Raw genomic sequence first — 27,197 nt, 5'->3', positions numbered from 1 at the left:
TGCCTAATTATATCTGTCACAGTATTAAATGTTTTAATGGAATTAAACAGATAAGACCTATTGTGGAGTATTACTTAACAGAAAACAGTTAAATGTGGGAAAATACATAAAGGTCGTACCAATTAAACACAAGGGCTGCTACTCTTGTATGTGTATTTCCAAATATTTATGGGTTTTTTCAGCTCGTGTTTCAGTTGTTTGTATGCCTACATACTCTTTTTGTGTCCCTTTTTGCATATGTTTTTGATTCCCCCAACAAAATAATAAGTTCAGGGCCCACCAAGAATTGTAAGAGTCTAGTATGCTTCTCTCACATTGGGTTGACACCCCAAAAGGCTGGAGTAAACCAGAGATAAACAGTTCTTCTTAGTAGCAACATCTTATATATGCATCATACAGTTTCTTTTTTTTTTTTTTGAGATGGAGTCTGGCTCTGTCCCCCAGGCTGGAGTGCAGTGGCACGATCTCTGCTCACTGCAAGCTCCGCCTCCTGGGTTCACGCCATTTTCCTGCCTCAGCCTCCTGAGTAGCTGGGACGACAGGTGCCTGCCACCATGCCGGGCTAATTTTTTTGTATTTTTAATAGAGACGGAGTTTCACCGTGTTAGCCAGGATGGTCTCGATCTCCTGAACTGATGATCTGCCCGCCTCAGCCTCCCAAAGGTTTCTTAAAATTAGATTATAGTGATTAGAAATTAGATTTAGGGGTTCCAGGATGCCTGCAAAAGCAAATAGTCTCTGGAAGAATAAAATAAGCCTGGCCCATATGGCAGAACCCCATCTCTACTAAAAATACAAAAATTAGCTGGGCCTGGTGGCAAGCGCCTGTAATCCCAGCTACTCAGGAGGCTGAGGCAGGAGAATCACTTGAGCCCAGAAGGTGGAGGTTGCAGTGAGCCGAGATCATGCCACTGCACTCCAGCCTGGGCAACAAGAGCAAAATTCTGTCTCAAAAATAAATAAATAAATAAAAGAAGAAAACACCATCTCAGACCTTATTATTTCTAACTTGGCACATAAGCTGATGAACTAGGCACATACACAGATAAAGCAAATGAAAACTTGCAGAAATAAACAATGGAATCAGCCTCCTGGGAACTCCAGAATTTGGAGTTATTAGGCACAGACTTTGACTTTAATATAACAGTGTTTACTGTGTTCAAGGGTATTTAAAAAAATTTTGAGAAAAGCAGAGAACTGAAATGTATTAAAAAACTAGAAATTTTAGAACCAAAAAAACCTGTAATGTTAAGAACTTAACAGATGAGCTTAATAACAGATTGGACAAAGCAAATACAAGAATTAAGAAACTAAAAGATAAGATAGAAAATTATCCAGAATTTTGGAGACACAGAGGAATGGAAAATTAAAAAGAAGACCCAGAGCATGCAATAAACAGGAGTAACATACATTAAATTGAAGTCCCAGGAAGCAAAGTCTGAGAAAATTGGGCAGAAGCAGTATTTGAAGAGATCATCACTGAGAATTTTTCAAAACTAACCCCGACAAAAAAGCCACAAATTGGGAAGGCCTATAAAACTCACGTGGAATACAGATAATGCTGTGTTTTATGAGAAATTTAAACCTTTATGAACAAAAGACTGGGAGATGGTAAACTAAACCTGCTTCTCAGAAAGTCAGAAAAGGACAGCAAATTAAACCTAAAGTAGGTAGAACCAAATTATAAAGATACAAGCATTGAAATAGAAAATAGAAAGTTTTCTATTTCAGGTATGGTGAAACAGATGATCTCATACATGCTTTTGTGGTATTGTAAATTAGTAACGATCTTTCTGGAAAGGTTTTGGCAAGATGTTTCAGTTGTCATAAAAATACAAATATTGATACTGATATAGAAAAACATAAATTGAATTAACAAAACAAATACTGATTATTTAAAAGACTAATAAAATTGAATGTTTTCAGTAATATTCTATTCAAAATATTTTCTAATTTCCATTTTATCTTTTTAACCTAACCTGTAAGTTATTTAGAATTATATTTCTTAATTTCAGATACATGGGGATTTTCTAGTTATCTTTTAGATATTACTTTCTAACCAGATTGTTTTGTTACCAGATAACTTACCTCTATATGATTAAATTCTCTGAAATTTGCTGATACTTTTTAATCGGCCAGCGTATGCTCAGTTTTTGTTTGTGTGGTATACTGGAAAAGAATGTTTATTCTGTATTATAAGCATGAGTTGCAAGTTCTACTCGTTTTAAATGTTTTATCTGTATATGTGTAATAACTTACTGTATCAGGTCCAGTTTAGAAACTTGTGATAGGTCAGTTCCAGATAGTTTTGCGTTACCTTTAAATCATATCATTTTTACCAATATTGTCATTTTCAAAAGCATAATTTGTTTATAGACGAGTCTTCCATTTGCCTTGTTCATATTTTGATATTTGTTGCATCTTCTGCCTGCTTCCCTAAAGCTGGAATACTTCAGGCCCATGTACTGTTGAAAGAAGAGGCATCCTTGAGACTTTTAAAGCACTGAACAAACTCAGGAAAGGGAAAGACTTCTTGAATAAGAAACCAAAGAAAGCCTAATGGAAAGATTGATTTGCTTATATTAAAATTGGAAACTTTGTGCATCAAAAACACTGTAAAGAGAGTAAAAAGGCAAGACAGAATGGGAGAATATATATAGTATATATACAATCAATAGAGAGGGTTTTTTTTTTTTAAGAATACCTACAAATGAATAAGAAAAAGAAAACTGGACTTTGAAAACGTGCATGAGAACACATGCACTTCACAAAAGAAGCATCTGATAAATGTGAAGAAATGCACAGTCTCAGTAGTCATGGAAATGCAAAATTAAACCACAAAGAGAGAACACTACACACCCACCAGAATTGCTAAAATGAAATAGATGGTATACCAAATATTGACAAAGCTATGAAAAAGCACAAACTCATACACTGGTAATGGGAGTACAAGTTGCTGCAATCATTTGGCATTATCTGCCTAAGCTGCAGATACGTGTATTCTGTGACCCAGCATTTTCACTCCTCCTTATGTACTGTACAGAAATGCATTTGTGCACGAGTACCAAGAGATACGTAAAAGAATGTGCACAACATTATGTTAAAGTCAATATCTAGAAATAGTACAGATCTCTATCTAGAATGCATGAATATAAGAGAGTACATTCATATGGAAGAATATTATACTGCAATGAAAATGAAACCACAGCAGTTCTCAACATGGATGAATGTCACCAAACATGAATTAAAGAAGATAGATACATACTCAGGATTCTATCTATATAAAGTTTGAAAAGCAGGCTAAAAAAACTACAGTGTTTGGGATGCTTGTGTAGACAGATGGCAAAGCCATAAAGAAAAACCAAGAAATTAGTGTAAAATTCACAATAGTGGTTACTTTGGGTAGGTGGGACTATGGGAATATTTTAGGAGGCCCAATTATGGAAACTTCTGGGGTTCTGGCAGTATTCTTAATCTGAATGGTGGTTACATGGATCTTCATTTTGTGATAAATCCTTAACCTATACATTTTTGTTTTGTACATTTTCTGTTTATGTGTTACATTAGCAAGAAAACAGTTTTGAAAATAAAAAGTACACTAGATATAATGATAAAGGAACTGTAACAACAAATATAAAGGTACTTTTTAAATTATAAGAGAAAATAATGTACATTTTGTGGTATTTATACTATTCCAAAATCCAGAGAGAAAATGTATAGACACTCACACTCACATTCACACACAAAGTATAGGTAGCCTTTGAGTCTTTGGACATTGTTGTCTGCATGTGGCAGCTGGAACTCAGCACCTGTCTTGAGATCATGAGACAAGTCAGTTTAAGATGACAGGTCAAAATGCCAAGGTTGATAAAGTGAAAAGCTGGTGGCCTTCAGTGTTGAGCTGCTGAAGCAGCTGAGTCTGGGACCACTCTTCCCGCAGACTTCTTATATGAGATAATACATGTTCCTCATTCTCCAGAGGAAAAAAGTAAGATAAAATCCAAGCAACAGATAGGGGAATGTTTAGTAATGGGCATTTAATTTTACCAAAATACACAATTCAAAAAAGAAACCCAACTAGTATTTTTAAAACTGAAAAGGTTGTTCATCATTGGTAGTAATCATGAAATTCAAATTAAAATGACAAAACAATAAAATACTACTGCTCCTTACTAATTCCCAACTGTTAGCACTTTTTATTGTGATGTTCAGTGCTAATGAAGGCGTGGTGAAACTGATGATCTCATGCATGCTTTTGTGGCATTGTAAATTAGTAACAATCCTTCTGGAAAGGTTTTGCAAGATGTTTTAGTTGTCATAAAAATGTTTATACTTCCAAGCCCACTAATCCCATTTTTGGGAATCTTTCCTGAAGAGGTAAGTTAGAATAAGCAAAGCTTCATTGCAACTTTATTTGTAGTAATGAATAATAGGAAGAAATCAACATATTCAGCAATATGAAAATGAAGTAAATGAAATTTCAACTGAATTTCTTTTTAGTTATGATTTAAAATGAGCAAAAAATATGAGCATGGAAAACAAAAAGGGAAAAATCCGAAGAGATTATAATACTTAATGTTAAGATGGTGGGTCTGTAAGGGTTTTTCACTCTTTCTAGTTTCTGTGATGCTGTATTAATACCATTACCTCTACAGTCATAACATCTTTATTGTAGTAAATTAGAACATTTCTTTATTTTTACTTATAACTTGTTTTCCGTTTGTCATCTGTGCAAATAAAACTTGACAGCTTTGTATATATTGTAATTTGTATACATCTTTCATAGAGGTAATTTGCTTGATTATTATTTACTAGGTATATTTCTCTACTGGGAGTTTATATTTGATACTCGGTTTATACTGTAGTTCAAATGAGTTTGGGGACTTTTTACTTTGGGCACACTTTTAAATATCAAGCATAAAATAAAGTCTTAGATATCTAACAACTTCACTTTTTAAAAACATGTTGAGAAAGAGAAAAAACATATATGGTACTAGACATAGAAAGGCTCAGGATGCTCTTGGAGTTATTTGGGGTTGAATGAAGGTAAAATAAGGGTTTACATTGTAGCAGGCGCATTGGCAATTAAAAAGAAGAGATGGAAGAGGCGAAAGATATAAAGAAAGCTTGATTGCTCTGAAGGTGGGGATGGGATGGTGGAAGCCAGTAGTAGTAGAAGTCTTTAGAACAAGCTGAGTTGAGATGACAGCAGCATGTCTGGGTGAAAGTGGCCACCAGATTATTGAATATGGACTGGAAATTAGGAAGGACAAAGCAGAAACCCAGTTTTCACTCATTCACATGGAGGTGATAGTTGAAGTTGTATGTGCTTCAGCATTCATGCTTCATGAAGATGCTGAAGTTTCTGAAAGAGAAGAAGATATGTTGCCTTTTGGGGGCTGCCCACGTGGGATTGAGATGGGGAATATAGTATTCAGAAAGAAAAGCAGACCCCATGAGCATTGCCTATTTTTGTTATAAATTTTTATTGGACAGGATCCATGTTGTCTATTTTACAGGAAATTTCATTGAGTCAGGTACATATGCATTCAATTATTTCAAAACCTGTGATCTTATTTATTTATTTTATTTTAGACTAGTCAAGTGCAGTAGTGAGAAGGGGGTAAAGAGTAGAACAAGGAGTTTGATAAGTTGAGATAACTCACTGCCTTCGAAGCAGCCCTGTATCTTTTCTACTTTCAGAAACCTCAAGCAGTTCTTTGCACAAATGACATAATTTTATAACTGTTAAAATGTATTTTTGTTTATTGAATAATCAGCTGAAAGTAACATTTTATGACAGTTTTGTCAAATATGATTGAACTTTGCTTTGGATGAGTTTTTCAGAATCCTTTGAAGTTTGCTTATCAGTTTGGACTTCTGAAATGAAATCATAATGAAATATTAATGACATCATTGTCTGCAGTTTAACCCTAGAAGAGTAGTATCTAAGGACACAGAGTACTTGCCAGCTACTTGAGTGCATTGTTTCAGCTGATGTGATTTATATTTTGGAATATGAGCCAGACTGATGGAATTGATTGACCTATCTTACAGCTATAGGACTGTAAGTGAGATCAAGTTCTGTTAAGTTTCTGAAGGCATAGGTATGCAGTTGGCTCAAGAGCATTTTTTTCACATTTGTGTTAGGATAGTAAATTACCTTGAAATCTGGAAACACATTTTAACAATATTAAATTGGATTTATTCATTTAGAGTAGATACTGTAGTTCCTAGATTCGTAAACTGTGACAAGATGAGTTATATACTGCAAGTGTTTCCCTCGGAAGTCTGTCTGAAAAATGTCTTCATTTTTGTGATAAAAATTGACCTGGAGGTAAGAAGGTATATGTTAGGGTGTATGCCACTGCACTGTACAAAATAACAAGTCATGCATAGGAGGTTCTCTTAGCTTCAGCCTGGCAAGTTACCAAACACTTACATCATCCTTTACTCATTATCTGCTACTGACTCCTGACTTTACACCAAGAAATACTGTGCTTTTAGGTCCCCACTTACTCTTGAAATTTGGTTCTCATGAGTTACCATCGTGTCGTATCTATCTAAAGGACCGTAGACTGCACGTGGGAAAATAGTATTTGTGCTTCTTGATGAGGTGTGGCTCTGAATTATATATTTACATCATTTTATGTCTTTGAGAGGAAATTCTACTTTCTCCTTCAGATTTGAGTATAAATCAAGTAAAGAAGACTCTTCTAAATAATACCAGAATCAGAACACATATTGATGCCATTGTATATTTAAAAAAATTATTAATCTGACATTCTCATACTGTTACACAAAATGAAGTTTCTATTTAACCTTCCTATTTTTGAATAAAATTGTTTATTAAATATTTTTAATCTTTCAAATGTCTGGCTTAGCAATTACCTCCATCCAACTCATAGATGATCTCTACTCCACAGGATGGCCTGGTGAAGTGGTTGTTTTTTAAACTGTACTGCTTTCTGAAGCTTAACAGGATGCAGGAAATTACTCTATGGGGTGTGGAAAGGATTTAATACATACCCCTTCAAGATAATGAAAGCAGAATGCAGGAAATAACCTCATGAGGTTAACTGAAATACCAGTCCCCACAGCAAAATTAGATCATACATATGAATTAAAACTGAGTGGATCACTTGGTAAACATTTTGGAGGAAACAAGAGGAAGGTAGGGGTAAGGAAGAAAAAAACCACACTAATTATCTGGAGCTCAGAAATTCTTTTGTTTGTTTGAGACAAGATCTCACTCTGTTGCCCAGGCTGGAGTACAGTGGCGCGATCTCGGCTCACTGCAGCCTCCGCCTCTGCGGCTCAGGCAGTTCTCCTGCCTCAACCTCCCTAGTAGCTGGGATTACAGACATGCACCACTATGCCCTGCTAATTTTTCTTCTCTTTTGTGTGTGTGTGTGTGTGTGTGTGTGTGTGTGTGTGTTAGCATAAGTTTTTATTTAATGACTCCCAAAGGTGTAATAATATTTACTCATGGAAAGTCCTTAATAGCATTTTAGCACATAGGAAATCTGTACGTAACTAACAGATATATACATCTGAGTTTGGCTCAAATTTGAGATAGACATGATCATCACCTTTTCAGAGGTCCACATAGCACTAGCTGATTTCACTGAGCTTTTAGTAAATACCAGAAACTATTGTTGTTTTCTTACATGAATTTTATTACTTAATACATGAACTCTACAAGAGATGTTACTACCTCCTTCCTCAATTTAAGGAAATATGGCTTAAGGAGGTCAAATAACTCACCCAGGGACAAACAGTTTGTTCAGAGACCCATAAAATTTTTGAAATGTTTCAGATGTTAGAGATACAATTATTTTATAGGAAAGTAGAAATACTATTCTAGTTTTTTTTTTTTTTTAATACTTTAAGTTCTAGGGTACATGTGCACAACGTGCAGGTTTGTTACATATGTATATATGTGTCATGTTGGTGTGCTGCACCCATTAACTCGTCATTTACATTAGGTATATCTCCTAATGCAATCCCTCCCCCCACCCCCTCCCCACAATAGGACCTGGTGTGTGATCTTCCCTGTCCTGTGTCCAAGTGATCTCATTGTTCAATTCCCACCTATGAGTGAGAACATGCAGTGTTTGGTTTTCTGTTCTTGCAATAGTTTGTTAAGAATGATGGTTTCCAGCTGCATCCATGTCCCTACAAAGGACATGAACTCATCCTTTTTTATGACTGCATAGTATTCCGTGGTGTCTATGTGCCATATTTTCTTAATCCAGTCTGTCACTGGTAGACATTTGGGTTGATTCCAAGTCTTTGCTATCGTGAATAGTGCCACAATAAACATACGTGTGCATGTGTCTTTATAGCAGCATGACTTACAATCCTTTGGGTATATCCCCAGTAATGGGATGGCTGGGTCAATTGGTATTTCTAGTTCTAGATCCTTGAGGAATCGCCACACTGTTTTCCACAATGGTTGAGCTAGTTTACAGTCCTACCAACAGTGTAAAAGTGTTCCTATTTCTCCACATCCTCTCCAGCACCTGTTGTTTCCTGATATTTTTAATGGATGGCCATTGTAACTGGTGTGAGATGGTATCTCATTGTGGTTTTGATTTGCATTTCTCTGATGGCGAGTGATGATGAACATTTTTTCATGTGTCTGTTGGCTGTATGAATGTCTTCTTTTGAAAGTATCTGTTAATATCTTTGTCCCCTTTTTGATGGGATTGTTTTTTTCTCGTAAATTTGATTGAGTTCTTTGTAGGTTCTGGATATTAGCCCTTTGTCCGATGAGTAGATTGCAAAAATTTTCTCCCATTCTGTAGGTTACCTGTTCACTCTGATGGTAGTTTCTTTTGCTGCACAGAAGCTCTTTAGTTTAATTAGATCCCATTTGTCAATTATGGCTTTTGTTGCCATTGCTTTTGGTGTTTTAGACATGAAGTCCTTATCCATTCCTATGTCCTGAATGGTATTACCTAGGTTTTCTTCTAGGGTTTTTATGGTTTTAGGTCTAACATTTAAGTCTCTAATCCATCTTGAATTAATTTTCATATAAGGAGTAAGGAAAGGATCCAATTTCAGCTTTCTACTTATGGCTAGCCGATTTTCCCAGCACCATTTATTAAATAGGGAATCCTTTCCCCGTTTCTTGTTTTTGTCAGGTTTGTCAAAGGTCAGATGGCTGTAGATGTGTGGTATTATTTCTAAGGGCTCTGTTCTGTTCCATTGGTCTATATCTCTGTTTTGGTACCAGTACCATGCTGTTTTGGTTACTGTAGCCTTGTAGTATAGTTTGAAGTCAGGTAGCATGATGCCTCCAGCTTTGTTCTTTTGACTTAGAATTGTCTTGGCAATGCGGGCTCTTTTTTGGTTCCATATGAACTTTAAAGCAGTTTTTTCCAATTCTGTGAAGAAACTCATTGGTAGCTTGACGGGCATGACATTGAATCTATAAATTACCTTGGGCAGTATGGCCATTTTCGCAACATTGATTCTTCCTATCCATGAGTATGGTATGTTCTTCCATTTGTTAGTGTCCTCTTTTATTTCACTGAGCAGTGGTTTGTAGTTCTCCTTGAAGAGGTCCTTTATATCCCTTGTAAGTTGGATTCCTAGGTATTTTATTCTCTTTGAAGCTATTGTGAATGGGAGTTCATTCATGATTTGGCTGTTTGTCTGTTATTGGTGTATAAGAGTGCTTGTGATTTTTGCACCTTGATTTTGTATCCTGAGACTTTGCTGAAGTTGCTTATCAGCTTAAGGAGATTTTGGGCTGAGACAATGGATTTTTCTAAATATACAGTCATGTCATCTGCAAACAGGGACAATTTGACAACTTCTTTTCCTAACTGAATACCTTTGATTTATTTCTCTTGCCTGATTGCCCTAGCCAGAACTTCCAACACTCTGTTGAACAGGAGTGGTGACAGAGGGCATCCCTGTCTTGTGCCAGTTTTCAAAGGGAATGCTTCCAGTTTTTGCCCATTCAGTATGATATTGGCTGTGGGTTTGTCATAAATAGCTCTTACTATTTTGAGATACGTTCCATCAGTACTGAATTTATTGAGAGCTTTTAGCATGAAGGGCTGTTGAATTTTGTCAAAGGCCTTTTCTGCATCTATTGAGATAATCATGTGGTTCTTGTCTTTGGTTCTGTTTATATGCTGGATTACATTTATTGATTTGCGTATATTGAACCAGCCTTGCATCCCAGGGATGAAGCCCACCTGATCTTGATGGATAAGCTTTTTGATGTGCTGCTAGATTCAGTGTGCCAGTATTTTATTGAGGATTTTTGCATCGATGTTCATCAGGGATATTGGTCTGAAATTCTCTTTTTTTGTTGTATCTCTGCCAGGCTTTGGTATCAGGATGATGTTGACCTCGTAAAATGAGTTAGGGAGGATTCCCTCGTTTTCTATTGATTGGAATAGTTTCAGAAGGAATGGTACCAACTCCTCCTTGTACCTCTGGTAGAATTCGGCTGTGAATCCGTCTGGTCCTGGACTTTGGTTGGTTGGTAGGCTATTAATTATTGCCTCGATTTCAGAGCCTGCTATTGGTCTATTCAGGGATTCAACTTCTTCCTGGTTTAGTCTTGGGAGAGTGTAAGTATCCAGGAGATTATCCATTTCTTCTAGGTTTTCTAGTTTATTTACGTAGAGGTGTTTATAATATTCTCTGATGGTAGTTTGTATTTCTGTGAGGTCGGTGGTGATACCCCCTTTATCATTTTTTATTGCGTCTATTTGATTCTTCTCTCTTCTTTATTAGTCTTGCTAGCGGTCTGTCAATTTTGTTGATCTTTTCAAAAAACCAGCTCCTGAATTCATTGATTTTTTGGAGGGTTTTTTGTGTCTCTATCTCCTTCAGTTCTGCTCTGATCTTAGTTATTTCTTGCCTTCTGCTAGCTTTTGAATGTGTTTGCTCTTGCTTCTCTAGTTCTTTTAACTGTGATGTTAGGGTGTCAATTTTAGGTCTTGCCTGCTTTCTCTTGTGGGCATTTAGTGCTATAAATTTCCCTCTACACACTGCTTTAAATGTGTACCAGAGATTCTGGTATATTGTGTTTTTGTTCTCATTGGTTTCAAAGAACATCTTTATTTCTGCCTTCATTTCGCGTTATGTACCCAGTAGTCATTCAGGAGCAGGTTGTTCAGTTTCCATGTATTTGAGCAGTTTTGATTGAGTTTCTTAGTCCTGAGTTCTGGTTTGATTGCACTGTGGTCTGAGAGACAGTTTGTTATAATTTCTGTTCTTTCACATTTGCTGAGGAGTGCTTTACTTCCAATTATGTGGTCAATTTTGGAATAAGTGCAATGTGGTGCTGAGAAGAATGTATATTCTGTTGATTTGGGGTGGAGAGTTCTGTAGATGTCTATTAGGTCTGCTTGGTGCAGAGTTGAGTTCAATTCCTGGATATACTTGTTAACTTTCTGTCTCGTTGATCTGTCTAATGTTGACAGTGGGGTGTTACAGTCTCCCATTATTATTGTATGGGAGTCTAAGTCTCTTTGTAAGTCTCTAAGGACATACTTTATGAATCTGGGTGCTCCTGTATTGAGTGCGTATATATTTAGGGTAGTTAGCTCTTCCTGATGAATTGATCCCTTTCTCATTATGTAATGGCCTTCTTTGTCTCTTTTGATCTTTGATGGTTTAAAGTCTGTTTTATCAGAGACCAGGATTGCAACCCCTGCTTTTTTCTTTTCCATTTGCTTGATAGATCTTCCTCCATCCCTTTGTTTTGAGCTTATTTGTGTCTCTGCATGTGAGATGGGTCTCCTGAATACAGCAAACTGATGGGTCTTGACTCTTTATCCAATTTGCCAGTCTGTGTCTTTTGATTGGACCATTTAGTCCATATACATTTAAGGTTAGTATTGTTATGTGTGAACTTGATCCTGTCATTATGATATTAGCTGGTTATTTTGCTCATTAGTTGAAGTAGCTTCTTCCTAGCATTGATGGACTTTACATTTTGGCATGTTTTTGCAATGGCTAGTACCTGTTGTTCTTTTCCATGTTTAGTGCTTCCTTCAGGATTTCTTGTAGGGCAGGCCTGGTGGTGACAAAATCTCTAAGCATTTGTTCATCTGTAAAGGATTTTATTTCTCCTTCACTTATGAAACTTAGTTTGACTGGTATGAAATTCTGGGTTGAAAATTATTTTCTTTAAGAATGTTGAATATTGGCCCCCACTCTTCTGGCTTGGAGAGTTTCTGCTGAGAGATCTGCTGTTGTTAGTCTGATGGGCTTCCCTTTGTGGGTAACCCGACCTTTCTCTCTGGCGGCCCTTAACATTTTTTCCTTCATTTCAACTTTGGTGAATCTGACAATTATGTGTCTTGGAGTTGCTCTTCTCGAGGAGTATCTTTGTGGTGTTCTCTGTATTTCCTGAATTTGAATATTGGCCTGCCTTACTAGGTTGGGGAAGTCCTCCTGGATGATATCCTACAGAGTGTTTTCTAACTTGGTTCCATTTTCCCTGTCACTTTCAGGCACACCAATCAGACATAGATTTGGTCTTTTCACATAATCCCATATTTCTTGGAGGCTTTGTTCATTTCTTTTTACTCTTTCTTCTCTAGACTTCTCTTCTCGCTTCATTTCATTCATTTGATCTTCAGTCACTGATACTCTTTCTTCCAGTTGATCGAGTCGGTTACTGAAGCGTGTGCATTTGTCACATAGTTCTCGTGTTATGGTTTTCATCTCTATCAGTTCTTTTAAGGACTTCTCTGTGTTGGTTATTCTAGTTAGCCATTCGTCACATCTTTTTTCAAGGTTTTTAGTTTCTTTGTGCTGGTTACGTTGTTCCTCCTTTAGTTCTGAGAAGTTTGATCGACTGAAGTCTTCTTCTCTCAACTCGTCAAAGTCCTTCTCCGTCCAGCTTTGTTCTGTTGCTGTCAATGAGCTGCGTTCCTTTGGAGAGGGAGATGCGCTCTGATTTTTTGAATTTCCAGCTTTTCTGCACTGCTTTTCCCCCATCTTTGTGGTTTTATCTGTCTCTGGTCTTTGATGATGGTGACGTACTGATGGGGTTTTGGTGCGGGTGTCCTTTCTGTTTGTTAGTTTTCCTTCTAACAGTCAGGACCCTCAGCTGCAGGTCTGTTGGAGTTTGCTTGAGGTCCACTCCAGACCGTGTTTGCCTGGGTATCAGCAGTGGAGGCTGCAAAAGATAGATTATTGCTGAACAGCGAGTGTTGCTGTCTGATTCTTGCTCTGGAAGCTTCGTCTCAGGGGTGTACCCAGCCATGTGAGTGTGAAGTGTCAGTCTGCACCTAGTGGGGGATGTCTCCCAGTTAGGCTACTCAGGGATCAGGGACCCACTTGAGCAGGCAGTGTGTCCATTCTCAGATCTCAAGCTCCGTGCTGGGAGAACTGCTGCTCTCTTCAAACTGTGAGACAGGGACATTTACCTCTGCCGAGGTTTCTGTTGCTTTTTGTTTAGCTATGCCCTGTCCTCAGAGGTGGAGTCTACAGAGGCAGGCCGGCCTCCTTGAGCTGTGGTGGGCTGCACCCAGTTCCAGCTTCCTGGTGGCTTTGTTTACCTAGTTAAGCCTCATCAATGGCAGGCACCCCTCCCCCAACCTTGCTACTGCCTTGCAGTTAGAGCTCAGACTGCTGTGCTAGCAATGAGGGAGGCTCTGTGGGCGTGGGACCCTCCCGGCCAGATGTGGGATATAATCTCCTGGTGTGCCGTTTGCTAAGACCCTTGATAAAGTGCAGTATTAGGGTGGGAGTTACCCGATTTTCCAGGTGTTGTGTGTCTCGGTTTCCTTTGGCTAGGGAAAGGAATTACTTTCCCCCTTGCGCTTCCCAGGTGGACATTTTCTTTATCCACTTGTTGGTTGATGGACATTTAGGCTAGTTCCATATTTTCACAATTGCAAAATGCGCTGCTATAAACATGTGTGCATGAGTGTCTTTTTCATAAAATGACTTCTTCTGACCCAGTAGTGAGATTGCTAAATCAAACCATAGTTCTACTTTTAGTTCTTTAAGGAATCTCTGTACTGTTTTCTTTAGTGGTTATACTAGTTTACATTCCCACCAGCAGTGTATAAGTGTTTGCTTTTCATCATATCCATGCCAACATCTATTATGTTTTGATTTTTAAAATAGGCTATTCTTGCAGGAGTAAGGTGGTATCTCATTGTGATTTTGATTTGCATTTCACTGATAATTAGTGATGCTGAACATTTTTTCACATGTCTTTTGGCAATTTGTATATCTACGTTTGAGAATTGTCTATTCATGGCCTGTACCCACTTTTTGATGGGATTATTTGTTTTTTTATGGCTGATTTGATTTCCTTGTAGATTCTGGATATTAGTCCTTTGTCAGATGCATAGTTTGTGAAGATTTTCTCCCACTCTCTGGGTTGTCTGTTTGCTGATTATTTCTTTTGATTTGCAGAAGCTTTTTAGTTTAATTAGGTCCCGTCTATTTATTTTTTCTTTATCATATTTGCTTTTGGGTTCTTGATCATGAACGCTTTGCCTAAGCCAATGTCTAGAAGAGTTTTTCCAATGTTCTAGAATTTTTATGGTTTCAGGTCTTAGATTTATCTTTCAGGTCTTTGGTTTATCTTGAATTGATTTTTGTGTAAGATGAGAGATGAGGATCCAGTTTCATTCTTCTACATGTGTCTTGCCTATTACACCAGCACCATTTGTTGAATAGGGTGTCTTCCCCACTTTATGTTTTTGTTTGCTTTGTTGAAGATGAATTGGCTGTAAGTATTTAGCTTTGTTTCTGGGTTCTCTCTTCTGTTCCATTGGTCTGTGTGTCTGTGTTTATACCAGTACCATGCTTTTCTGGTAACTATAGCCTTGTAGTATAGTTTGAAATGAAATAATATGATGTCTCCAGATTTGTTCTTTTCGCTTAGTCTTGCTTTGGCTATGCAGCCTTTTTTGGTTCCATGTGAATTTTAAGATTTTTTGTCCCCTAGTTCTGTGAAGAATGATGGTGGTATTTTGATGGGAATTGCTTTAAATTTGTAGATTGCTTTTGGCATTATGGTCATTTTCACAATATTGATTCCACCCATCCATGAGCATGAGATGTGTTTCCATTTGTTTGTGTCATCTGTGATTTCTTTCAGCAGTGGTTTGTAGTTTTCCTTGTAGAAATTTTTCACCTCCTTGGTTAGATATGTTAATTTTTTGCGCCTGTTGCAAAGGGATCGAGTTCTTGATTTGATTCTCAGCTTGGTCATTGTTGATGTATAGCAGTGCTGCTGATTTGCGTACATTGATTTTGTGTCCTGGAACTTTACTGACTCCAGTAAAAATGTCATAGATGGCTTTTATTACCTTGAGATATGTCCCTTCTGTGCCGGTTTTGCTTATTGACTTTTGTATATTAACCCCCCCTGCATCCCTAGTATGAAACCCACTTGATCATGGTGTATTATCTTTTTTGATATGCTGTTGGATTCAGTCAGCTGTTATTTTGTTAAGGATTTCTGCACCTGTGCTCATCAGGGATGTTGGTCTGTAGTTTACTTTTGTTATATCCTTTCCTGGTTTTGGTATTAGGGTGATACTGGCTTCATAGAATGATTTAGGGAGGATTTTCTCTTTCTCTATCTTTTGGAATAGTTTAATAAGATTGGTGCCAGTTCTTCTTTGAATGCCTGATAGAATTCAACTCTGAATTCATCTGGTCCTGGACTTTTTTTTGTTGTTGTTGGTAGTTTTTAAAATTATTGTTTCAGTCTCGCTACTTGTTATTGTTCCATGCAGAGTTTTATTTCCTGATTTAACCTAGGCAGGTTATGTATTTCCAGGAATGTATCCACCTCCTCTAGATTTTCTAGTATCTTTTTCCACACCTTTACTTTATGTGAGTGAGTCCTTATGTGTTAGGTAAGTGTCTTGAGGACAGCAGATACTTGGTTGGTGTATTTTTAACCATTCTGCCATTCTGTATCTTTTAAGTGAAACATTTAGGCTATTTACATTCAACGTTAATAATTGAGATGTGAGATACTATTTTATTCATTGTGTTAGTTGTTGCCTGAATACTTTTTTTCATTGTGTTCTTGTTTTATGGGCTCTGTGAGATTTATGATTTAAGGAGGGTGTATTTTCAGGTTTTGTTTCAAGATTTAGAACTCCTTTTAGCATTTCTTAGTTGTGCTGCCTTGGTAGTGGTGAATTCTCTCAGCATTTGTTTATCTGAAAAAGACTTTATCTCTTCTTAATTCATGAAGCTTGACTCTGCTGGATACAGAACTCTTGGCCAGCAATTATTTTGTTTGAGGAAGCTAAAGATAGGACCCCAGTCTCTTCTGGCTTGTAGGGTGTCTGGGGAGAAATCTGCTGTTAATCTGATAAGTTTTCCTTTGTTGGTTACCTGATGCTTTTGCCTCTCAGCTCTTAAGAGTCTTCCCTTTGTCTTCACTTGAGGTAATATGATTATTGTGTGCCTGGGTGAAGCTCTTTTTGCTATGAATTTCCCAGGTCTTTGAGCTTTTTGTGTTTGGATTTCTAGATCTCTAGTGAGGCCAGGGAAGTTTTTCTCAGTTGTTTTCTCAAATATGTTTTCCAGACTTCTAGATTTCTCTTCTTCCTCAAGAACACCAGTTATTCTTAGGTTTGGCTGTTTAGCAGAATCTCAAATTTTTTGGAGGCTTTGTTCATTTTTGTTTTTTGATTTTTTTTTTAAATTTGTCTTTATTTGATTGGGTTAATTCTGTCACCGAGGCTGGAATGTGGTGGTGTGATCTTGGCTCACTGCAACCTCTGCCTCCTGGGCTGACTCAGCCTCCTTAGTAGCTGGAACTAGAGGTGTACACCACCGTGTCCTATTAATTTTTCTTTTTTTCTTTTTTCTTTTTTTTTTTTTGTAGAGATGGGGTTTCACCATGTTGCCCAGGCTGATTTTGAACTGGACTCAAGCAGTCTGCCCACCTCAGTCTCCCAAAGTTCTGGGATTACAGGCATCAGCCACCACATCTGACCCAGGGGCAAACCATTTTATTTCTCAGAATGCAGTCTTGTCAGGATGAGATTATTAGGACGAGTTTTAGGCCAGTGTTAAGCACACAACAGACACTCAGTTTTTGTTAGTCCTTGCATGTATATTAATACAGGAGTGTGTGGGTGTGTGTGTATTTGTAACATCTAGTGTCTGCTTATTTTTCGTGAATTCTGAAGTTTTCTTTTTTCTTTATGCTAGAATGAAAGGAGCAGAACAAATACAGCTACCCTTTCCTTCTGATGGTCCCTGAAGCTGTGGATTCTCCAGGCTTATCTGCTCTGCCATTCCTCACTCACACCTTGTTCATTCGTGCTTTAACATATTTTTCTCACATTTATCCATAATGCCTGTCTTCTGTTTTCTTCTTCTGTCATTTCAGACTGCTCAGTAGTTAATCCCACAAAGGCTTTCCTAATTAAGCTGATATATTTGTGATCAGTGCTTTCTATCTCATTGTAAATTTTGTGTGGTTACCTCTAGTTTGCCCATATTGTAACTATAATTCATGCCTATGTGATATGCCTGTTCTTGCTAACTAGATGAAAAGCTCCTTGAAGACCTGTAGGCTTTTTATGGTTTCTCTACATATACCCTCCCAGGGGCACAGTACTGTATACATAATAGATGTTTGAATTTTTTTAATTTCCAGATAGTAAAGGTACTTCCATGTTTTCTGATTGTAGACAGTTGCTAGTCTTAAGGACATGTGAATGCTGAGTCCTACCCAGAGAACCTAAGAGGCCTGTTTGACTCATCAGGAACCTCTGGCTCACTATTCTGAGTATTTTGTTCTTTGCCAGCTTCGTAATAAACACTTATTATTTTATTCTTCCCTGCTTTATTTGTTATTTACTTTGAAATTGAAATACCACACTGTAGTCTCTGTTTTATAAATTCACATTATATGTTTCTGTACACTGGTTACTTATCTACTTTTTATTTGTGTCATTATCTCTGCTGTTGGACTGCAAGCTGGTGAATAGTAGCTGTTTCTATTAGGATACTGTCAGTTGCAACTAACAGAAAACTACCTCAGGCTTAAATTGTATAGGGGATGTGTTAACTTACGTGTAACTGAAAGATCCAGAAGTGGTACAGACTACAAGCACGGTTTAATCAGGGCTTTTACATCATTTGTTTGCTGTTCTCCTTTTTGTATCAGCTTTTTCCTCATTCCAGCTTTCTTCTGAGTTTCAAAATGACTTAAGAATAAAATGCTGGCTGGATGCGTTGGCTCACGCCTGTAATCCCAGCACTTTGAGAGGCCGAGGTGGGCAGATCATGAGGTCAGGAGATCGAGACCATCCTGGCTAATGTGGTGAAACCCTGTCTCTGCTAAAAATACAAAACATTAGCCAAGCATGGTGACGGGCGCCTGTAGTCCCAGCTACTCAGGAGGCTGAGGCAGGAGAATGGTGTGAACCGGGGATGCTGAGCTTGCAGTGAGCGGAGATCGCTCCACTGCACTCCAGCCTGGATGACAGAGCAAGACTCTGTCTCAAAAAAAAAAAAAAAAAAAAAAAGAATAAAATGCTTTCTCAGGCACAGTTTGGGGAATGTGGGAGCCTCCCTGACAATCATGGAACAATTGTTTTACCCGGGTTCTGATTGGTCATTACCACATCCAGTCCCTGTGGTGAACGAGAATGACCTGAGTCAAATGCCTGACACTAAGTTCATCTGGGGGTTGGAGAGAGGGTTGCAGAGAGTCAGCCCCACCCAGTCCACGTGGTTGCTACACATGGGAAGAAGTAGAATGACTGACTACAGTATTCATGAAAACAGGATGGTTTCATATTTATTTATATCTCAACTGGTTCCCAAAAGTATTATATACATAGAGCATATATCACAATATGCCTGTTTCCTCATTTCATCTAAGAGAGATGGAAGGTTCTGTCAGGGAAAGTTTAAAAATAGGAATAAGATGATTAATGTGAGATAAATCAGAAATATTTAATAAGGACCTCAATGAAGATGAAAAAACAGAACCAGTGAAGTAGAGCCATAAGGAAGAAGTACTTGGTGAAAATGAGGCATTAGAAATGAGTACTGAATAAGCTACAGTCAAGAAGTTGCTCTGATACCTAGTTCACTACTCAGAACTTAGTAGTAGCAGTGCTTTTGCTCTCACAAGAGTGATTGAATAGGCTGTTTTCAGACATTTTCTATAATACCTCCATTATTTTAGTCCCTCAGATGAGACTAAATGAGATGCCCTGTTAGAAATGTGATCTTTTGTTTCTTTGAAATACAGTTTCACACTGTCACCCAGGCTGTAGTGCAGGGGCATGATCTCAGCTCACTGCAACCTCCGTTTCCTGGCTTCAAGCAATTCTCCTGCCTCAGCCTCCCAAGTAGCTGGGATCACAGGCGTGCGCCACCATGCCTGGCTAATTTTTGTATTATTAATAGAGACGGGGTTTCAACGTGTTGGCCAAGCTGGTCTCAAACACCTGACCTCAAGTGATTCGCCCTCCTTGGCATCCTGAAGTGCTGGGATTACAGGTGTGAGCCACCGCACCCGGCCAGAAATGTGTTGTGTTTTAAATCTCTCTCAGCAAATCCAAGCAGTAATGCTGTATAAGTGTCATTAGTCTTAAGCTTTATATGTATTTCAGACTTTGCTTGTCTTCCTCTGCTTATTTTTAAAATATCCAAAGATACTTCGTTAGTTACCACAGGTTGAGTATCCCAATACAAAATGCTCTAAAATCTGAAACGTTTTGAGCACTGATACGATTCTCAGAAGAAGTGTTAACTGGAGGATTTTGAATTTTCAGGTTTAGGGATGCTCAGCCCTTAAGTATGTAATAAGGGATACTCAAACCTGTAGTGAGTTTTGTTATAAAATTTATTTGCAACTCAGACTGGGGAAAACTTTGTTTGTGCCAAAGTGTTTTAATAACTCTTCTCACATAATTGAATGATATTTTTCCCCCCAGGGAATGGATTTGTAAACTCAAGAGCTTCTCCAAATTTGATTGGAACTACTGGTGCAAATAGTTTAGGCAAAGTCATGCCTACGAAGTCTCCCCCTCCACCAGGTGGTGGTAATCTTGGAATGAACAGTAGAAAACCAGATCTTCGAGTTGTCATCCCCCCTTCAAGCAAGGGCATGATGCCTCCACTAGTAAGTTGAACCTTTCTTCAACTTCATTCTTTAAAACATGTATTTTATACATAGGCAGTCTGTAGCTTCCTTTGGAATTCTCTGTGCCACCATAGAATCTACACCTATTCCTAACGAATATTTCCATTCGAAATTAGTATTGAAGAGACAAGTCTATTTCAAATACACAAAAATCAGATTATGGAAATTTGTTTAACGGTTATTTAAAATTAAAGCTAAATATGAACATGGTTGGAATTGGAGGTTATTAAGTAAAATAAGCCAGGCACAGAAAGATAGATACTGCATGATCTCACTCATATGTGAGTGAGACCTAACAAAACTGATCTGGTGGAGATAGAAAATAGAATGATAGCAGAGGCTGGGAAGGGCGTGTGGGTGGGAGATGGGATGAAGAGAGGTTGATTCGTGGGTAAAAACATACACTTAGATACAAGAAACATACCCCTGTATTTGATAGGAGAGAAGGGTGACTATAGTTAGCAACATTGCAGATAGAGTATATTTCTGAGTAGCTAGAAGAGAGGACTTGAAATGTTCCCAACAAATAGAAAGTATAAATACTCAAGGTAATAGATACCCCAAATACCCTGACCTTGATCATTACACATTCTGTGAATGTAACAAATATTCACATGTACCCCATTAATGTGTAACACTTTTCAAATCAGTTTTTAAGAAGTAAAATACAGAGAGATTATTATGTTTAATTTTACCAGGCTAGAAGTATTAAACATGAGTTATTTGTTCTCTATACTTTGTATACTTTCATTAATCAATTAAACATGCTTTTCTGTGAAAGAAGCACTAAACTATTAGTTAGAAAATTCTGCATACCAGGCAGGGTACAGTGGCTCACACTTGTAATCCCAGCACTTTGGGATGCCAGGGTGGGCGGATCACCTGAGGTCAGGAGTTCAAGACCAGCCTAGGCAACATGGTAAAACCCCATCTCTACTAAAAGTACAAAAATTAGCTGGGTGTGGTGGCATATGCCTGTAATCCCAGCTACTCAGGAGGCTGAGGTAGGAGAATCACTTGAACCCAGGAGGTGGAGATTGCAGTGAGCCGAAATCGTACCACTGCACTCCAGCCTGGGTGACAGAGCAAGACACTGTCTCAAAAAAAAAAAAGAATTCTGCATACCACAGAACTATTGTAGGATAGGGAAGAATGCACACAAACTTGAGTGAGTTATTCTCCAATTAATTTTATTTGTTTATTCCTTCTCAAATAACCTTTCTATTTAACTGTATAAAGAATGCAGGTAGCCTCTATTCCACTCCTTGATGACGGCTTTAGGGTTCTGGTCTCATTTGTTTTTGAGTCTTAAGTCTGTTTATAAAGAACAAGACAATATATTTATCCCCCTTAGCCTCTTGTAGAAAAAAAACGAGAATGTATAATCAAGTTTTAAAACCTCTTAGTTTAGCAACTGTTTGACTGCTAGCATACTAAATGATATGCCAGGTGTTCTCTCTACTGAGCAGTTGCTAAACTCACCATTAGAGTTTTTGCTAAGTGAAAGTGATGCTATCAGGCTTAGATAATAATTCCACATTGGTATAATGCTTTATAGATTCCAAAACACCTTCATATGTATATTGTCTCATTTAATTTTCAATTAGCCTGTGATCATTGCAAGGTAGAGATGAGGAAACTGAGTTAAAGGTTATTACTTGTCCAAGATAGTTCAAAATAGAGCCAGGACCAAATCTCTTTAAGTCTTATAGTCCAGGTCAAAAAACAAGTACTTTTTTATTTGGCGATACAGAAATCTGGAAACAGTCACTCCCAGCCTTACAATTAAAAAAACTTGGATATACAAAAAATTCATAGTTTTCCTTGAACTCATTATAGTGCTGAGATTACAGGGCAACCAACTGGCCCAGATGCTCCAGAGTCAAAGATACTGTGAGGAGAGATGACATTTGAGCATTAGGCAAGACACAGATGGTAAGAGTTAAGCTAGGGTGATTGGTGAATTGCTGGAGACCAGGTGTGCACTGACAGAACTGTGTGAAACTCCTGGGGGCCGCAGTATAAAACAGGGTGAGTCTGTGTTCTCTTGTAGACTTTTTTCTCCATGAATCCCATGGGGTGCTCAGAAGCTCCTGAAAAGGTCTCGCTGTGACACACAACTGGGAGAGGGAAGAGTAGCTCTACACTAGGGGCAAAAAGTTTTGCCTGGATCTTCCTGTCTTCTTTCTCTAATATGGAACAAAAGCTTTAATCTCTAAGACGACGAACAACAAACATTATCACTCTTAAGGCACTGTTGAAATCCTGTTTAATGGAAAAGGCAAAATATCTCAGCCAGTGGTGAAGGAACAGGAAGACATGCTTGGTATGGAGCAACGCCAGGAGAGTGGCAGGATGACTGAGAAGGCCACAGCCTGAGGCACAACAAGAGAGGAGATGACTTAAAGCTGAGAGTGGAGCAGTCACTAGGGGAAAATCTGGCATGCAGATAGATCCCCACCCTCAGAGGGATATGAAGCTTATAGTAGGTGCCCTGATGGTAACCAGAGCAACAGTAAGGCTCAAACCTGGCCCAGCGTCTAATGAAATTAACTCGAGTCTTGCACTAATAGCTTAGCAGGAGGGAAAACCTGTAGGTCTATTAGTAGGAATTACCCATGCTGAAATACAAAGAGAAGAGTGAAAACAAGACAAAATAAAAAACAGAATGAAGTATCCAAGAGCTATGCGCCATTATCAAATGGCATAACATATTTATAATTGGACTTCCAAAAAGACAAGAGAGAACAGATTAGGAGTAATATTTTTAAAAATAACCAGTACCAAGCAGGGTAAATACTACTGCCAGCACACACACGCATGCATGCGCACACACACTCTCACTGTCAGACTGCTAAAAGCAAAAGATAAGAGAATAATCTTAGAGAAGAGATACACTGTATACAGAAAAACAAAGATAAGGATTAGTACCATACTTTTTTCTTCACAAACTAAACTATGCAAGCAAGAAAAGGGGAGTAACATTTAATGTGCTGAAATTTTTAAAAAATTCCTCTCACCCCAAAATTCTCTGCCCACCAAAAATATCTTTGAGAAATGACGATTTCCTCAAACAAAAGTCAGGGGAATTTATTGCCAGCAGACCTGCTCTACAAGAAATGTTAAAGGACTCTGATCCCAGCAAAAACTTGAGTCTACACGAAGACCTGAACAGTGGAAATGCAATAAATGAAGATAAAATAAATAAAATCTGGTTTTCCCTACATTTTATAAATGTTTTATTTTTGGAACAATTTTAGATTTATAGAAAGATTGCAAAGATAGTACAGAAAGTTTTCATATACCCCGCACATAGTTTTTTTCTGTTATTAACATTAGTATGGTATATTTGTCACCACTATTGAACCAGTACTGATACGTTGTTATTAACTGAAATTCGCACTTTATTCAGATTTATTTATTTTTAACCTTGTGTCTTTTTCTATTCTAGGATCCAATCCAGGATACCACATTACATTTAGCAATCATGTCTCTTTAGCCTCCTCTTGACTGTGAGAGTTTCTAAGACTTTCCTTGCTTTAATGACCTTGACAGTTTTGAGGAGTACTAGTCAGGTATTTTTATAGAATGTCTCTTAGTTAAGATTTGTCTGATGTTTTTCTCATGCTTAGACTGTGGTTGTTGGTTTGAGGGAGGTAGGCCATAGAATTAAGATGCCATTTTCATCACATCTTACCAAGAGTGCCTACTACATTTATTATCCCTTATCTGAAATACTCAGGACCAGAAGTATTCCAGATTTCAGATTTTTTCAGGTTTTGGAATATTTCCCTTATACTAATAAGTAGAGCATCCCAAATCCAAAAATCTGAAATCCAAAATGATCCAGTGAGTACATGTTGGTGCTCAACAGGTTTTGGATCTTGGAGCATTTCAGATTTCAGATTTTCAGATTTGGGATGACCAACCTGTATCATCATAACTATTGCTGATGTTAATTTGGTCACTTGGCTGATGTTTAACAGGTGTTTAACAGGTTTCTTTTCTGTAAAGTTACTCTTCTGCTTTTCATACTATAGCCTTTGGGTAGGAAATTACCATGTTCAGCCCACACTTTTAAGGAGTGGGGAGTTTTCTTAAGAGAAGGATATCTACATAAGTTATTTGGAATTCTTCTGCACAGGAGATGTATCTCTTCTGTCTCATTTATTCAACCATTTATTTCTATCAATATGGACTCGTGGGCATTTATTTTAATACTTTGGTTTATAATGCAATACCACATTTTTCTGTTGCTTTGTTCTAGCTTCAGCTTTTGAGGGCTGTCTACTTGATTCCTGTGTCCCTTTAATATATCCTTATTTTTGTGGGTTTTTTTTTTTTTTTTAGGGGAAGTGGGCGCTTTTTTATTTTCTGGCACTATAATATGTTCTAGGCTGATCTTGTGTGTTTTCTGCACCAGTCCTAGAATCAGGCATTTCTCCAAGGAACATTAATTTATTTTTATGGAGTATAAAAGAAACCACGATCCAAGTGCTTTCCCTCTTTTTAATTGCTCCAAAAGGTATCTGACTATATAAGGCAAAAATAGTAACAGTGTATTTTGTTTCTGTAGCACATGTCAAAATAAAATATATGACAGTAAAAGATGGGAGGGAGGAATTGACTCTACACATGATGTAAATATTATTTGAAGAAGAACTCAAGGTGATTAAAGATGTGTATTATAAACCCTAGTGCAGATACAGAAGAAAATTTTAAAGAAGTCATTCTATTGACTTTAAATAAGTCAATAGAAGAGATAAAATAGAAATACAAAAAATGCTCTACTAAGTAGCCCAAGAAATGGGCGAAAAGAAGACAAACAAAAAGCAACATAAAGGTAGCTTTTAATTCAGTCATATAAATAATCACATTGAATGTGGTGAGAACACATCAGTTAAAAGATCGTCAGATTTGTGTGTTTTTTTTTTGTTTTGTTTTGTTTTTCTTAAAAAGTAGTGTGGTGACTCATGCCTGTAATCCCAGCACTTTGGGAGGCTGAGGCAGGCAGATCACCTGAGGTTGGGAGTTCGAGATCAGCCTGACCAACATGGAGAAACCCTGTCTCTACTAAAAATACAAAATTAGCTGGGCATGGTGATGCATGCCTGTAATCCCAGCTACTTGGGAGGCTGAGGCAGGAGAATCGCTTGAACCCCAGAGGCAGAGGTTGCAGTGAGCCGAGATTGTGCCATTGCACTTCAGCCTGAGCAATAAGAATGAAACTCCGTCTCAAGAAAAAAAAACAAAAAATGCTGCCTACAAGAAATCCACTTTAAATATAAAGACATAGGTAAAAGAAGGGAGAAAATTTACTGTTGCAAACACCACGAAAGGTAAAGCAGACCTATTAATTTCAGACAATGTAGGCTTCACAACAAGGAAAACTGTCAGCGATAAAGAGGGATGTGACCTAGTCCACTTTCCAAGAAATAACTGTCTTTAATGGCTTATGCACCTAACAACCACCTTCAAAATACATAAAGTGAAGACTGATAGAACTAAAAGGTGAGCAGAAAAATCCACAATTGTAGTTGGAGATTTCAACATCCCTCTCAGTAACTGATAGAACAAGTAGGCAGAAAAATCAGTAAGGATCTAGATGATCTGAGCAACACTCGACCAACATGACCTAAGAGACATTTATAGAACATGTCACTCAACAACAGCAGAACACACATTTTTCAAAAGAGCACATGGAACATTCACCAAGATAGACTATATCCTGTGCCAGGAAACAAACTGGCAAGTTTCAGTGAATTGAAATCATACATGTTATATTCTCTGGCCAAAAGGAAATCAAACTAGAAATCAATAACAGAAAGATAGTAGGAAAATGGCCATATATTTAGACATTAAACAATATACTTTAACCCAAGGACCAGAGAAGAAATCTCAATGGAAATTTAAAAATACATATAGCTGAATGAAAATGAAAATACAGCATCAAAATTTTGAGGCCCAACTAGAGTAGTGATGAGGGGAGATTTATAGCAACAAATGCCTGTATTTGAAAAGAGAGATCCCAAATCAGTAATCGAAGCTTTTACCTTAAGAAACAAAAAAGAAGAACAAACTTAACCCAAATCAAGCAGAAGAAAGGAAAAAGAGCAGAAATTAATGAATTTAAAACAGGAAAACAAAAGCAAACCAAAAACTGCTTTTTTAAAAAGAGATCAATAAAATTGATAAACCTCTATCCAAGCTGACCAATGGAAAAGAGAAGACCCAGGTAGGTTATCAGTATCAAGAATATGAACAGATACATTACCCAAAAGACACTAAAAGAATACTATAAACATCTCTGTTCTAATAGATTTAATAGCTTAGATGAAATGGGCAAATTCTGAGAAAGATAAAAACTACCAAGGAACTACTAAATTCATTGAAGAAGAAGTAGTTAACTTGAATACTAACTATTTTAAAAACAGAATTCCTAGTTTAAAAACCTTTCACAAAAGAAAACTCCAGACCCATATGATTTAACTGGCAAATTCTGCCAAACATTCACAAAAGAAGTGATACCAATTCTGTACAGTCTCTTTCAGAAAGAATTAGGAGAGAACACTTTCCAACTTATTTTTTTAGGTCAGCATTACCCCAGTGCAAAACCAAAATAAGGCAACACAAGAAAAAAAAAAAAAATCTACAAATCCATATTCCTCATGAACTCTAGACACAAAAATCCTCAGTAAAAAGTAAATTGAGCAATAAATAAAAAGGATACTATATCAAGACCAAGTTGGTTTTATCCCAGGAATGCAAGGCTGAGTCTACATTTGAAAATTCATTAGTATAATCACGATGTTAACAATTCAACATCTATTCATGATTAAACAAAAAGAATCTCATTGAGCTAGTAATAGAAGGGAAATTAATAAAGAGCGTCTACAAAAAATATCCAGCTGAAATACTTTATAAGGGGAAAGCATTGAGTCTGCTAGTGTTTGGAGCTAGGTAATAATATTGTTTTTCTCACCAGTCGTATTTACCATGGTAGTAAAAGTCCTAGCCAGTACAGTTAGGCAAAAATAAATGAATAAAATGCATATATATC

At 37.5% G+C, this 27,197-nt stretch overlaps 1 protein-coding gene across 12 annotated transcripts in view; it reads left to right on the top strand.

Annotated features, from left to right (window-relative positions):
- MEF2A (myocyte enhancer factor 2A) overlaps positions 1-27,197 on the top strand; it is a 162,309-nt gene that overhangs the window by 116,023 nt on the left and 19,089 nt on the right. For all 12 annotated transcript variants that reach the window (XM_033188848.1, XM_033188847.1, XM_033188838.1 and 9 more), the window contains one exon: positions 19,929-20,116. In XM_033188848.1, coding sequence (XP_033044739.1) covers positions 19,929-20,116 — 188 coding nt within the window. The remainder of the gene's footprint in view (positions 1-19,928; positions 20,117-27,197) is intronic.

The sequence above is a fragment of the Trachypithecus francoisi genome, unplaced genomic scaffold, assembly GCF_009764315.1.
Source record: "Trachypithecus francoisi isolate TF-2019V2 unplaced genomic scaffold, Tfra_2.0 Lachesis_group3, whole genome shotgun sequence".
Lineage (NCBI taxonomy): Eukaryota > Metazoa > Chordata > Mammalia > Primates > Cercopithecidae > Trachypithecus > Trachypithecus francoisi.
This window is presented reverse-complemented; position numbering and strand designations above follow the sequence as displayed.